Source organism: Rattus rattus, chromosome 13 (genome assembly GCF_011064425.1).
Source record: "Rattus rattus isolate New Zealand chromosome 13, Rrattus_CSIRO_v1, whole genome shotgun sequence".
In the NCBI taxonomy this organism is placed as follows: domain Eukaryota; kingdom Metazoa; phylum Chordata; class Mammalia; order Rodentia; family Muridae; genus Rattus; species Rattus rattus.
The window spans coordinates 65490422-65504793 of NC_046166.1; the positions used below are offsets into that span (position 1 = coordinate 65490422).

A 14372-nucleotide genomic window follows, 5' to 3' on the forward strand; every position below is an offset into this window, starting at 1 on the left:
GTTGGCTCGTGGATTAAGGCGCTGGCCACCAAAACCCAATGTTTACATCCCCAGGACCAGCATGGCGTATGGAGAACTGACTCTCCCTGTGCCATGGCGCGCGCACACACACACACACACACACACACACACACACACACACACACACACACACGTAAGTGTAATGTTAAAAAAGTTAGCAAGAGCCGTTTGTACTAATTTTCCAAGCTGACAGCAAATAAGCTGCAGGAGTCAGTCAAGGCCACTGCAGTCTGCTTGCTTATGAGAGCAACTGTCTACGTCCTGAATAACAGGCATCTCTCCAGTCAAAAACCCCTTTTCAATGCCTGCCGCTTTTTAAACACAGATAAGAGCTCTGTCGCTGTCCCTAAAGAAGAGAAAACCACCTTCAGAGACTGTGCGGAAATCTTCAAGTCAGGACTCACCACCAGTGGCATCTACACGCTGACCTTCCCCAACTCTACAGAGGAGGTCAAGGTAAGACGGGATGTCCCACGGCAGCTGTGGGGGCTCCCTGTTTCACTGTACGGGCCACGGAGCCCCAGGGCATCCATGCCTCCTGCCCTTCCCAGGCTCCCACTGAGGGCTCTGAGAGCGCTGGGTACAGAACATGGATGCTGAGCCGATGTCTGCCCCTCTGCCTTCCCCCACAAGCATGTCCTACTGAGATGAGGTGCATCCCCCAAGGTGCTGACATCATCTCATTTATTTTAATGAATAGATCTTCTTCAAACTGAGGCTGGATTAACAAGAGCCTATCTTTCTGTCATTTTACTAAGCAATAGTTACACTTTATATTGGAGGGAGCTCACTGAGAACACACCCAACACAACAGTTAAGAAGACCCTGTATGCACACATTTCCCTTCTCATCAGAGAAACTGTAGATAGATGTGCTTAGCAGTCAAAGCTTAATAAAGTCAGCACAGTGAATCCTTTTCTCAAGAAAACCACAGAACAAAAATACTTTTAGTGCACCGACAGACTTTGTTGGTTCTACTGGCCACTCTTTCCATAGACTGCACACGGCTCTCGCACCTTTAGTGTCTGGCCTGCTTCATACCAGGATGCTGCCAGTTTTCCCATAGAGACAACTGTTTCCATATGCAGCTGCTCACAGGGTGCCCAGAAAGCTTAGAGTCCCATAGCTCAGAGTGGGGGACTAGGGCCCTAGGTAGTGCAGCTCAGAAGACCTGGGCATGCTGCCCTGAGGTGCCATTCTTTTCCCTTTCGTATGGGGGCACTCAGTTGGGTGGCTGCTCCGTCTGTACAAAGTAGACAGAAACCCTGTCCTGTCCGGCAGGGCACATTAACACAGTCACACTAGGCCCTCCTCGGGCAGCCTGGTTTACCCATGTGCCTGGGAGACTATCTCAGCAACTCACGTCCCGGGGCTTCTCTGAGAGGTCTGGTGAGGTCGTATGACATCGCAGGAGAATCAGAGCTAGAGAATCATCACACTGCACTGCTCTGTGTGTGGCGTTTGGACAGATATGGCTGCATCTTTGCAAAAGCCAACAGGACTCCAAAACATGCACAGGAAGCTGTGTCAAAGCAGAAGTTTCCAGGGGCTCCTGGAAGTAGCATCTTTCTGAACTCGGTATTATCTTCAGAATTCAACATGGTATCAAAGAAAAAACACAAGTGCTTAAGAGTTTAAAGATGTGGAATTTGAAACAGTAACATACACTTTGATTATGAATTAAAAAATGAATATTGTGCTATTTAGAATAATACTTTCCAAAGAAATATAATTCATTCATGCTGCTTTAAACCAACCTTGAAAATTGGTTAATGTCCCTGGTGGCCTAGAGGCAGAGCATCGGCGGGAGGGGTGGGGAGGAGAGAAGCCATACAGCTTGCTGCAGACAAAACCAGCAACCCCAGGCTGGGGTCTCCACTCTCCTATGCAGCGTGCCAACACAGCTCGTGCAGGACGGTGTCTGTCACCAGATGCCTGCATGTTCTTGGCCTGGTAAGAATGGGGACAGGAACCCCACGGCTGACAGAGGCCACAAGCACACCGTAAACACCGTGGAACTGGAACCATGCTGTCACAGTCACACTGCTCTGGGAACGCTCTTCTGGGTGGGTTCCTTTTCTGACAAACATCATGCTACCCTCACAGCTTGACAGGCACGGAGACGTGAAGATCCAGTGCTCTACACTGTGTGTCTTGGTCATGGTTAGAGACAGATTTATATTCCCTTTAGCTATTCTCAGTAAAAAGAAATCCGTCAACACAGCCAGGCATAGTAAAGTTTTCAAAAACCTCGATTTCTTTCCCAAAATACCTGGTCTAAAAGTGGAGAGGCAGCTTAGTGGGTGAAAGTGATGGCTTTGCAAGCCCAGTGGCCTGAGTGTGACTCCGGGGTCAGAAGGTGGAAGGGGAGAATCAACTTAAAGGTTGTCCTGACTTTGACTTGCTTGCTTTCCCTTCACACCCACGCATGTTCACACCCGACCCACTCCCTCCCACCCCCCATGCACTAAGAAAATACAGATTTAAAACGTAAAATAACTGGGCTGTATTGTATTGTTACTTCTAAACTTCCCCCCAGACTTGAGGTTCTCTAAACGACAGTGTGATCTGGTGTTATTGCCCCGTCACCCCACTGTCCAGGGTGTGACAGAACCAGAGATGGACCTGGAATAAATGACACAGGGAGCCTGCACAAGAGGTCACAGAGACAGGGCATCTAATCCCAAGGAATTAGATCGAAGGCTTCAGTATGGCAGCTTTACATCTGATCAGTTTAACTAACTCAGTGAACGTGGCCCTTGCTTAGGTTTCTGTGTGTAGGCTATACACTGCACAGGGCATCCGTGAGAGGCATACGCATGTGGGTTTCTGTGTGTGTAGGCTATATACTGCACAGGGCATCTGTGAGAGGCATACGCATGTGGGTTTCTGTGTGTGTAGGCTATACACTGCACAGGGCATCCGTGCACAACGCATGTGCCTTGCCGGTTAGAAGCACAATTGTTTCCTTCTTCAGCTTTCTTAGCACAAGACTCCCAGTGCCATGGACGTCTGTTACTGATTCATTTCTCCACGGCCTGAAGCTGGAGCACAGCACTTAACTCAAGCATCACCTGCTGAACAGCTCAGGGCCTTGGGTCCTTGTGCCAAGCACAGGCACAGGCACGCAAATCAAAAGCACTCAGTGCCCCCAGGTTTGCTTTAATGGAAGTGGCCATGCCCTGGCCCGAGTGCTGCTTGCTGCCTTCCAGATCCTGTCCTGATCCTTGTCAATGTTTCTACTGAGCATCTCCTGACCACGTGAATCGTCTATGGGAATATTATCTCTTTTTCCAAATTTCGCAGCTCAGTGAACCATAATTCTCTGTTTCTCACAAATGCTTTGTTCTTCACTTCTTAACAAGCTGGACAAAGCATTAGGAGAATGTTCTGGTAACTGTGCCACGGTCCCTGATGGATTCAAAGAGAATAAAAACATGGTTCATGTAATTTATTTATGTAGTAGCAGTGACCCTCAATGTTGAGAATCTTGCTTTTGATTCCCACAAGATAAAATGATTCTCTAAACAGCAAAGAGCCTGCTTTAAATATCATCAAGCAACTAAGTCCACTGTGAAGGTTTTATTAGGACAAGGGTGGGCTCACTACAAACATTTCTTCCCATTTACCAGCAAGCCACTTAGGATGCTGGGGAGTTAATGTGTGCACAGCCACTGGGTCCTTACCCTGAGTGAGATTTAAGAAGACACTGGGATAAAATGCTGCAGCACTGGTCGACTGGTTGATCACAGGCAAATGAGATGAATAATCCCTTATGAACTGACTTCAGTGTGGATCTGTCATATCAAAAGTTTCAAGGTTCTCTGCTTTGGGCAGCATCATGGCATGGGAAAGACATGACATAGAAATTAAGGAGGCCATATTCAAATCCCACTCGCCTGCTGGCCCTGCGACTAACCAAATGAATCTGAGCCAACTCAATCATTCCCAGATGTCAGCATGGTGTGAGACAGCAACTCGTGTGAGCTGTCTGACAGCTCTCATACAGGAGAGTGAAACGGTGGTCAACTACACAAACCAGTCCCGATACATGGTGACAACCGGGGTTGTAAATGTGTCCTATGATAACCAGGAGAGTCCCTCCAGCAGACGTCATGAGGACATAGTGATTATGTGTCAAGCCACTGTGTCTTTCTACACTAGTCCCTGGGGAAGGCAGCAGGTGCTCAGGACCTTTGTGGGGAGGTAGAACACTGGTGGAGAGAGGCCTCAGCAAAGCAGTCCACTAACGGTCAAGTCCATGAGCAAGAGAGGCAACCACATGGCGGACAACATGGACTCTTTCAGGTTTGGTTCCTTATGGACAATATGAAGAAACAGTGAGGCTCGTGTGGCTCTTGTAGTTCTTATCCTAAATCACAAACACAGATTTAAGTTAACCCTGCAAAAATGGTCACCCTTGGTCTCCAAAGACCACGGCACTGAACGAAGGAAGAATATTCATAAGTGGTTGTGAAGCCTAGTATTTCTACCCCGTGTGCTTCAGGGAACTATCCTATTTTCTGGAAAATGTTTTTATTTTTGGTTCTACTGTAATCTCATAATTGAAAAGTATTTATATAATCTTATTGTCAGGGGTTTTAATTTTTACAATAAAACTCCAGCTGAGTTGAAATTAAACATGCAGGCCCAAAGAATTTTGTGTTCTATGCAAAATTTTTAAAGACCACTGAGGCAGTTTAAAAGCAGAAATAAAATACTGGGGAACAATGCCACAGGCATTAAGGGATGTGTATAGAAGCTTGAACCCAAAACCCCATGTCAGAGCTGCCCAGCCAAGCTGGGTCACATGGTGCTGGCACTCCAGACTCCCACACCCCCATCCCAGGCCCTCACAGGCAGGAGAAACCTTTTCCCCTGTACACAAAGGAAGCCCAACAGCAGGAGAACATGGCCGGAGTTTGGCATCTTGTAGTGAAGAAGCTGTGACTTGACAGAGTGAGTGTAGCCAGCAGGGAGGATTGTCAATGCTTTGAGCACAGGACTGCGGTTTTCTAGTCTGCAGGGTTTTTTTTGTTTTGTTTTGTTTTGTTTTTTTCCGGAGCTGGGGACCGAACCAAGGGCCTTACGCTTGCTAGGCAAGCGCTCTACCACTGAGCTAAATCCCCAACAGGACTGCGGTTTTCTAAAGACATGGATTTGAGGAGAATCTGCCACAGTATCCCAGTCAGAGAGAATCGCTCTCAAAACCAATTATGGTGTGGGACTCTGTGGCCAGGACACATGATGAGCAGGAAGTTCCGTTTTTACCAGTGTGTCATGTGCTTCGACTGCTTGTCAATCATCACCATTTTAAATCTCTCTAAAAATCTGACAGCAAGGATTCGCTCCAGCGGGTATCACAAAGTCCTCTGGGGACACCTCACTGCTGCACAGACCTGGGTCACCGACCTTCGGCCTGCAGTAACTGTGTGCTTTCCTGCAGGCCTACTGTGACATGGACATGGGTGGAGGAGGATGGACGGTCATCCAACACCGCGAAGATGGCAGCGTTGACTTCCAGAGAACGTGGAAAGAGTACAAAGAGGTAAGGAAGTGTGCTAAGAAAGTACTTTCCCTTGGGAAAACTAAGTTCCAAGTTCTTGAGAACTTTAATTCTTTTCAGAACTTTTAATTACCACAAATTCAGAAGTGACCAATGGCTTCTGAAGAAGTTATTCATAATACAATTCTTTGTGCCCAGCATATCTCTCTCTCTCTCTTTCTCTCTCTCTCTCTCTCTCTCTCTTTCTCTCTCTCTCTCTCTCTCTCTCTCTCTCTCAAAAACCACTGCAGTCGAAGAAACTGGAAAGTAATACAGAGCACGCCGGGCAAGCTGCTGGGCTGTGAGGCTTCCACAGCGTAAATGTCCCTAGGATAGTCCCGTTTCATGGTACTAGATCAGTCCAGCTCTTCCCCCTACTGCATCTCTGTTCATGGCTATGGCAGTGGCTTTAGCTATGTCACAGTTACATTTCTCTGAGCAGAACCCATTCAGGGCTGAGCACATTGGCTCTCATCTGTAATCCTGCAATAAGGTGAGACAAGGACAAGTGACTTTCCAGACCCCTGTGGACCAGCTGTCCTCAGAGTCCTGTAGTGGTGAAAGGGAAACCTGCCTCAAACGAGGCAGAGGGTAGAGCTGACGCCTAGGTGCTGGTGACGTCCACAGGCGCATAGTGGCTTGTATTTACACCCCCTCTTCTCTCTCGAAAACTAAATGAAAACCTCTTTCCTGTGTGTGAGGCCTTGCATTTGCACAGAGCAGGGCGATGGAGTACCATCTGCTGACTGCATGATAAGGGAGGGGTTTCCAACACAAGGACAAACGGGGGACTAACTGTGCTGCTCTCGGTCACAGGGCTTCGGGAGCCCCCTGGGAGAGTATTGGCTGGGCAATGAGTTTGTCTCCCAGCTGACCAGTGGGCATCGCTACGTGCTGAAGATCCAGTTGAAGGACTGGGAAGGCAGCGAGGCGCACTCTCTGTACGAGCACTTCTACCTGTCCGGCGAGGAGTCCAACTACAGGTAAGTCGCCACGGAGGCAGCCGGAGCGCCTTTCTGCGTCATTATCCCAGACTTTCATCCAGCCAAGATCCACAGCCGGGTCACATGGGACTGCTGTTTCCCAGGGCCACTGCTGTCTCCCAGGTTCTCTAGCTTTAAGATTCTAGCTTTGGCTAGTGCTATGACTCACCGGTGTAGCACTCCTCTAGCATGGTCTAGACCCTAACCTCGGTCCCTAGGGCTGAAAGATGAGCAGACAGATAATTGAAATGGACGGGCAGATCATAGATTTCTACCCGTGGCTAAACAATGTATAGAAAACTGTGAGGGCGGTTTTGCATCTGTTGCTTTCCTGTGTGTGCTTTGAGTAGAGATGCTGTGTGGCAGGCCGTGTGTAATTCACAGCACCCCGCAGAATTAGTGAGCACGAGATAACCCTTTGATAGATACCGTATGCAAGCACAGACAGACACCCGGGCCACACGGTCTTCTTACCTAAGATATTAAGCTAGCCTGTGTTTTGAAGGTCAATCCCAAGTTAGGAAGCAGAAGGCACATCTGAGTCACAGCCCCTCCTCAGCTGTTGGCTCACCCCATGCGGCTGGGGGCAGTAACGCTCCAAGAGCATGGGCAGGCCTGACGGCACACGTGCTCTCAGGCTGTAGAGCACGGTTAGGGAGAAGGACAGCAAGGGCTTGGCTTTCTGTGTGGATCAGAGCCACGTATGAAGTGCTGGGATCTCTGCATGTGGTGGTGCACTCGAATCCAGCTTCCAAGGGGGTGTTGGTCAGGAAGCTGGACGGCGTCACCAAAGAAGCAGGTGTGAGCCCAGCTGGACGCAGGCGTCCAAAGAACGTGGGCACCTACTGCTTGTGTCCACTGAGCACAGAGCAAAAGCGCCCGAGGCCACACACGACAAATGACGCACAACAGGCCCTCCACAAACAAACCAGGGCCCGCAGTGCCACCCCTATCTCAGTGGCGCCCAGGCCCCGTGGAGAGGAAGCTAGACTATAACGTCCTTGGCTGGTGTCCTAGGGAGGTCACAGTGGACAGCACAGGGAAGCCAGCTCAGAGCCTGGGGCCTGACCTGAGAGCTCCGTGCTGCCAGGAACAGTCTGCTTTTTACAGACAGTAGGTGCCGATTCAGAAGCTGTTTTCAAAGCAGACAGAGCCTGTTGTGACACGGGAATGGTCGGTGAAGCAGCAGTGGCCTTCTAGAAAGATTAGGATTCCCTGGAGTGGGTGAATGGGAAGACATGGTGAGACCCCGAAACCCAGAAGGTCTCGCTGGACTCCAGAGCCCAGAATCAATGGATTCCAAGGCACCGTGGTCTTCATTGTGCTATCTCCAAGCTAAATATTTCCTTAACTGGCAGCAGTTAGGAATCTATAATGGAGGAATTAAGTTTTTTAAAGAAAGAAACACAGAGATGAAGAATTAGCCTGTTTACATAAGGGGATTTTACAACATGGGTCATCACCCTTCCACAGTGATCCTATAAAAATATTGTAAGCTAAGGTTCTTTTGGAAATGCAAACATATTTTGAAGATGCTATTTGAAAAAAAAAAAACCACTGGTTGAGGCTTAGTTTATTTGGAAACATAAAATAGTGATACTCCACAGTCACTTGCTACTAAGAGGACAGTAACACAGTACGCAGCCATAACTAACGCTTAAGTGCATGCAGAGTAAGGCGGCCTCAGAGCCGCTGTGCTTCCCACCAAGGAGACAGCAGGAAACCGAGTGTGTATGAGAAATGGGCATGCAGGAATGGGAGCCGGCCTGCCTGCCTGCCAACACCCCCCCTCCCTCTTCTCTTTCTTTCTCTGAATTCCCAAGACAGGGTCTCATGGTTCTCAAGCGAGCCTCGAACTTGCTATATAGCCAAGGATGACCTCAAACTCCTGACCCCCTGCCTCCACCGCTCATGAGCTAGGACTGTAGATGCGGGCAAGGTCTTGGCCAGCTCAAGGCTGTTCTTAGTAACAGATCTGAACGGATGTACTTTGGTCTGGTGGGCCTCCAAAAGCTCTAAGACTGAACAGCCTTTCAAAGAGAGACTAATAAAAATAGCTTTCTCTCTTGTATTACTTGCCTTTGCAGGACATTTAATGAGTCCCCTGAGAACTGACCTTTCAGAGAAGAGACTGAAAAGGAAGACAAGCCTGGGGGAGGGTTGAGTGGGGGACAGTGAATGTCAGGCCTGCCTAGGCTTAAGGAGAAGAACCAGGAAGAAATGTGTTTCAGGTTCCAAAGCACATAAGAACTAGTTCTCCACACACGGCAGCTGGGGTCCTGGGGCCACCATGAGCACTCACGTGCAGACACGTAGCAGAGTCCTGGACAGTGGTCCCTCCCTGTCCTCTGCCTGTTCCCACATGAGATACTGACAAGTGAATCTTCCCAAGGTGGTGGGTGGCAAGGACAGACAGCTTTACAAAGAAGAGAACATTTAGGGGCTCAAAGGACACTTCCTAGTCACATGTAGGATTTCCTCTTGTGGCATCCTAGCCCAGAGCCTCTTGTGTCTAGATCTCATTAGCTCATGGGGACTCAGCATGCTAGTTTGCCAGAGTTGGCTACTGGCATGCCAAGACACCAACAGGACATCCTCACGTCACCCAATTATGTCAGACCCAGTTCTGGCCTGACTCGGAACACCTGACCACGGGAGGTTTGTGACAGTATTGTGATATTTTAGAGAATTATATGAACTAAATGGGCATGGCTGTTATGACTGCAACCCCAGCACTTGGGAGGCTGAGGCAGGTGGACTGTCACAAGTTCAAGGTCGACCTAGGCTGCATAGTGAATTCCAGGTTTAATTAAAGTGATTACACTTATCCTGTCCTTTAGACTATCCTTGCTGGCACAGTTGGCTGCTGCAGGCCACACTTCCACAGTAGTCTAACAGTGTGGCATGACCAGGGGTTAGCGATGACATTTTCTCCTTTCCTGAGGTCGGACGAGTTTATTACACCAGTGTCCAGAATCAAGATGCAGCACTATAGACTCCTACCCCAACCTCCTAGCCCACTCCTCGTCTTCTAGCCTTTCTACCCCAACTCCTACCCCTTCCGACCAGAGAGAGCAGTGGTCTCTCCAGCAGCCATTCCATGGGGACAGCGGTGGTTGGGGGTCTGTGGGAAGCCCCTTGTGCTGCAGACCCCTTCTGTTTATCTGAATGCAGAGGGAAAATGAGCTACAAGACCCATCAAGCTCTGCTGATGCTGGTGCAGGCAGTATGTGTTGAAGCTGTCCTGAAAACATCCCTCTTTGTCAGAGGGTTCGATGATAAGTTGGTTCCTGTTTATTCCAGTACAAACTATTTTGTCCAGAGTAGGCACTGGAGTGCACTGACCGGCCTGAGTGCATTCAGTAGAATGGAATTCCTCAGCACGAGAAACTTTCCACTACGGTGAATCGGCAGTCCTAGCCAGTTACAGTTTTTATTTTTTCCTTTGCACGTTCCAGGATTCACCTTACAGGCCTCACAGGCACCGCAGGCAAAATCAGTAGCATCAGCCAACCAGGAAGTGATTTTAGCACAAAGGATTCGGACAATGACAAATGCATCTGCAAGTGTTCCCAGATGCTCACAGGAGGTAAGCATCCTATTTGTAATGGCGACTGCGAACATGGGAGGCTGGCGGTGTGGAGCTCAGGCTGGGAAGGGTGACTGACAGTGGCCTTAGCTCCATAAGAAGACACGTCATGTGCACACCAGCACGTTGTTGGGCTGCCTTTCAGCTCAAGTGTGAAGTGAGAACACAACACGGAGTTGGACTTGTCACTGGGGTGACAGTATACTCTCAGGATGCTTGGGAGTGATCAGGGGACATGAAGTGGGCTCCCTGACCAGATGAAAGGCGAGGGGTTTAGCTCCATCTTGATTTGCTTCTGTTTAACATCCAGACAAGGACTTCGCAGCTGCCTCTTTTCTTGAAATGATTCTTTTACATAGCAAGAAAGTGGGCTGGGAAGGCAGCTCGGTGGGTAAGGTGCCTGCCAAGCAAGCATTCAGGTCTGCGGCAGCCTGCACAAGGCTGAGTATGTGCTGTGTGCCAATCTCCGAGCTGGGCTGGCCTGACTGTCAGTCTGGCTGAGTCTATGAGCCCCAGGTTTGAGAAGACACTCTGTCTCAGGCCTGTGAGATGGCTCCTCGGGGAAACACGCTTGCTGTCAGGCCTGACATCTGAGCTTGATCCCTGGGTTCCTTATGGTAGAATGTGAGAACTGCTCCTTACAATTCTTTGGTCTCCACACCATACATAAATAAAATAATTAAAAAATAAAAATATTAAGTTCCTAATATAAGTAAAAGATCTAAGCTTGAACCATGCCTGTTCTTCAGTGAAGAATTTGTGCAGCAACAGTAATGAGAGGATTTATTTATGAAATGAAATGGAATTCAGAACTTGAAATTTCATGGAAGAAAGTAGGTCCCACTGTCTGGCAGATCCTGGATTCTTGGGATAGCAGAGTGGCCACTTGGTGGCATGAGTTTTCTCCATTAACTATAATTATTCAAAGGAGAGAAACCCATTGAACTGTTTTGAAAAAGGGGGCTAGACTCTCATCTCACTGTAACAGCTGTCTTTACAGCCACACGACAAGGGGGGTGGGTGGGTTAGGGGCCCCAGCACCCCTGATCCCAAGCCTGCTTGCTATTCATTCCCACACTTAGACCTCTCTGGAGAGGCTGCCTGTTCTCAGACCACCCGTGTGCTGCTATTCCAGAGAGCAGGAGAGCGCTTCACAACCAAGGACACAATTCATTTATTTACCCAGTTCAAGATTTAAGGGCTGAGAATGGAGTTGGGAGAGACTTGGGAGGAGGCAAGCAGCCAGGGGAGGGAAAGCGGGGAGGTCTGGGTTGAAAGAGGCCAAGTTCCAAGCCATGGGCTGGCCCATTGGGAAGGTGGCCTGTGGGGATGTGCACAGGAGCAGTGCCCAGGGTTCAATAGGTTTTTAAAAGAAGCTACCCTATTAACACCGTGTCTCTAAGGAAGCCTCAGAATTGGTGTTTCACCCCCATTCCTTACTGTCTACTCTCATTGTTTTCTGTATTTTAAAAGAAACATAAATATTATCATACAACCAGTCTCGCCCACACGAAGCTTAAAGATGAACTTGGATTAGTGTGTTGTCCAGGTTTCTGCTTCATATGGTGAATCCTATGGCCTGCCATACTCCCGCTTGTGGGTGGGAAGATGCTTACTGTTGCCTGCTCTCCTCAGTACCAACTTTATAGTGTTAGGCTCCTTTCCCCAGCTTCACAGAGCACCAGGCACTTGGTTTCTACTCTATCCAAAGCAACGTGACGGGGGGATGGGAACCACTTGGCCCACCTTGCTGTTGAGATTTCCACCCACATCTGCGGGTGGTCTCCCATGTCCTCACCCCACAGTGCACCGCAGATGACAGCTCTTCACAGAGCACTGACTGACACTTCTTCACGTAGCAAGGTGCTGCACAAAAGCAGCTAGGACATGCGTAAGAACTCAGGCTACAATGGCACTGTGATCACCCTGGTGTGTAGTTTGTGTCTATGGAATAACAAATCAATGTGGCTTTTCCCACATCATGGGGGTGTGTGTGCCCAGCTGAGCCCTGTGGACGAGTGATTACCCAGTCCTGACTGCATCTGTGTTTGGATTTCACAGGCTGGTGGTTCGACGCATGTGGTCCTTCCAACTTGAATGGACAGTACTACCCACAAAAGCAGAATACGAATAAGTTCAACGGAATCAAGTGGTACTACTGGAAGGGGTCTGGCTACTCGCTCAAGGCCACGACCATGATGATCCGGCCAGCAGATTTCTAAATGCCTGCCTACATTATCAGAAGAACTTGCTGCATCCAAAGATTAACTCTGAGGCACTGAGACACCACTGCACAGGAGCCCCTTCCCACATCAGGAGGTGCTCCTGGGGGTGGGGAGGATCTGTGTGTACCAGACGGACGCACATCACTTAGGCCTGCACCGCTAACCCCAAAGGAGACCCAAAGGCACTGCGGGTCTGGAGAAATACCTATGAGAAGGCCATGGTCGAGAATCACAGGGACAGCATGCATGCGGACTCTGTCACAAGCAAGAATGTTACGTGGGAGTTCATCAGTAAATAACTGGAAAACAGAACCCTTAGATGGTGCAGATAAATCCCGGGACCACATTACTCGGAGCGCGTTTCTACAGTGTACACAGACGCAGCTCGGCTGTCCTGGAACCACAGCAGCCAGTCTCCAGGGACTTCTAAGTAGTGGTTACAGGTTATTATCTGGATAAGCACAGTCCGCTGTTCCATCTTGTGCTTGACATGTTCATTTGGAAACAACACATTTACCTATCTGACGGCTTAGTTTTTAATGGCTGGACACTACTACTATACGGCAAAAACGCCTACATCTCTGGAGTAGCCACCAAGCGGGTGCCATGTCAGTACGTGTGGAGACTGTACTGTTTATGTTTTTCTTTCTGGCTGTTAAATATGAAGGTATTTTTAGTAATTAAATATAAGTTATTAGCTGAGGTGATTATGTTTTTTTTTTTTTTTTTTTTTTTCGGAGCTGGGGCCCGAACCCAGGGCCTTGCGCTTCCTAGGCAAGCGCTCTACCACTGAGCTAAATCCCCAACCCCTTGAGGTGATTATGTTTAATTTTATGGTAATATTTACAATTTTGCTCTTTGAACACACACACACACACACACACACACACACACACACACACACACACACACACACAAAATCTGTGCTTGTAACGAGGAAGACTGTTGTAAAGGACAAAAATGCGGTTTCATGAAGAGACTTCATCCCTGACCAGTGCTCTAGCCTAGAGATGTGCTCCCTAGTTTAGCGAGATAATATTTTAGAAAATGAAGCTAAAACTTAATTTGTGGTTGAGGAAAATCATCCTTCTTAGGACATTTACAAAGCTGTAATTCTCTGAATTAATTTTTAGGAAAAAGAATAGTTTGCATTAGTAACATTTTTAATATCCACTAACAAACTAAACTAGTGTTTCAGAACATAAGGCCAAAATGTCCAGCTCGCGACGTAACCAGATACCCTAGAGAACGCTTCAGAGCACAACTTTACACTTGGAACGGTTCGACCCCAACTCCTGCTGTCCTGATCCTCTAAAGCTTGCAGAGTGGCCTCCGCAGCGGTGAGCGCCGGTACAGAGCAGTAGTGCAGTTTCTCCTGTAGTGCCTTCCCTACCTGTCTGTCTGTCCGTCCGTCCTGTATTTCCAGATGCTATTTTTTTTATTTATTTCTATAATGCTGTGGTTCCCAACCTTCCCAATGCTGACACACTGTAACATAGCTCCTTGTGCTGTGGTGACCCCCAACCATAACATTATTTCATTGCTGCTTCATAACCGTAACTTTGCCACTGCTATGAACAGTGATATAAGATCTGATGTGCACGCTATCTGGTATGCGACCCCTAAAAGGTGTCTGCACACAGGCTGAGAACCGCTGCTCTAACCCATCTCCTTTCACACAGCCTTGGTGTGTGCCCTGGTCAATCCGCAGACTCAGGGCAGCCAAGGCACCCTTCTCTGCCACGCTTACTTCCTGCCAACTAACTCTAGAGAGAAGAGCTATGTCCCTGCCTTCTGACCACTGTTTCTCTTATTTCATTTAGGGAATGTCGACAGGGCCAACATGGCTTTGTACCCAGTTAAAACATCTGACACACACACACACACACACACACACACACACACACACACTCCATAGCTTCAAAGTCGTAGTATATTTCTTATTTCTTGAATGACCACAAGGGCAGGAACTGGGGTGGGAAAATGGTCACCCAGGAAGGGCGGGCAGC

At 48.5% G+C, this 14372-nt stretch overlaps 1 protein-coding gene across 1 annotated transcript in view; it reads left to right on the forward strand.

The window, feature by feature from the left end:
- Positions 1-13065, forward strand: part of Angpt2 (angiopoietin 2) — a 52504-nt gene extending 39439 nt beyond the window's left edge. Inside the window, exons 5-9 of the mRNA XM_032918751.1 lie at positions 347-477; positions 5468-5569; positions 6383-6549; positions 10008-10138; positions 12200-13065. Coding sequence (XP_032774642.1) covers positions 347-477; positions 5468-5569; positions 6383-6549; positions 10008-10138; positions 12200-12360 — 692 coding nt within the window. The 3' untranslated portion in view covers positions 12361-13065. The remainder of the gene's footprint in view (positions 1-346; positions 478-5467; positions 5570-6382; positions 6550-10007; positions 10139-12199) is intronic.
- Positions 13066-14372: the final 1307 nt, after the last annotated feature.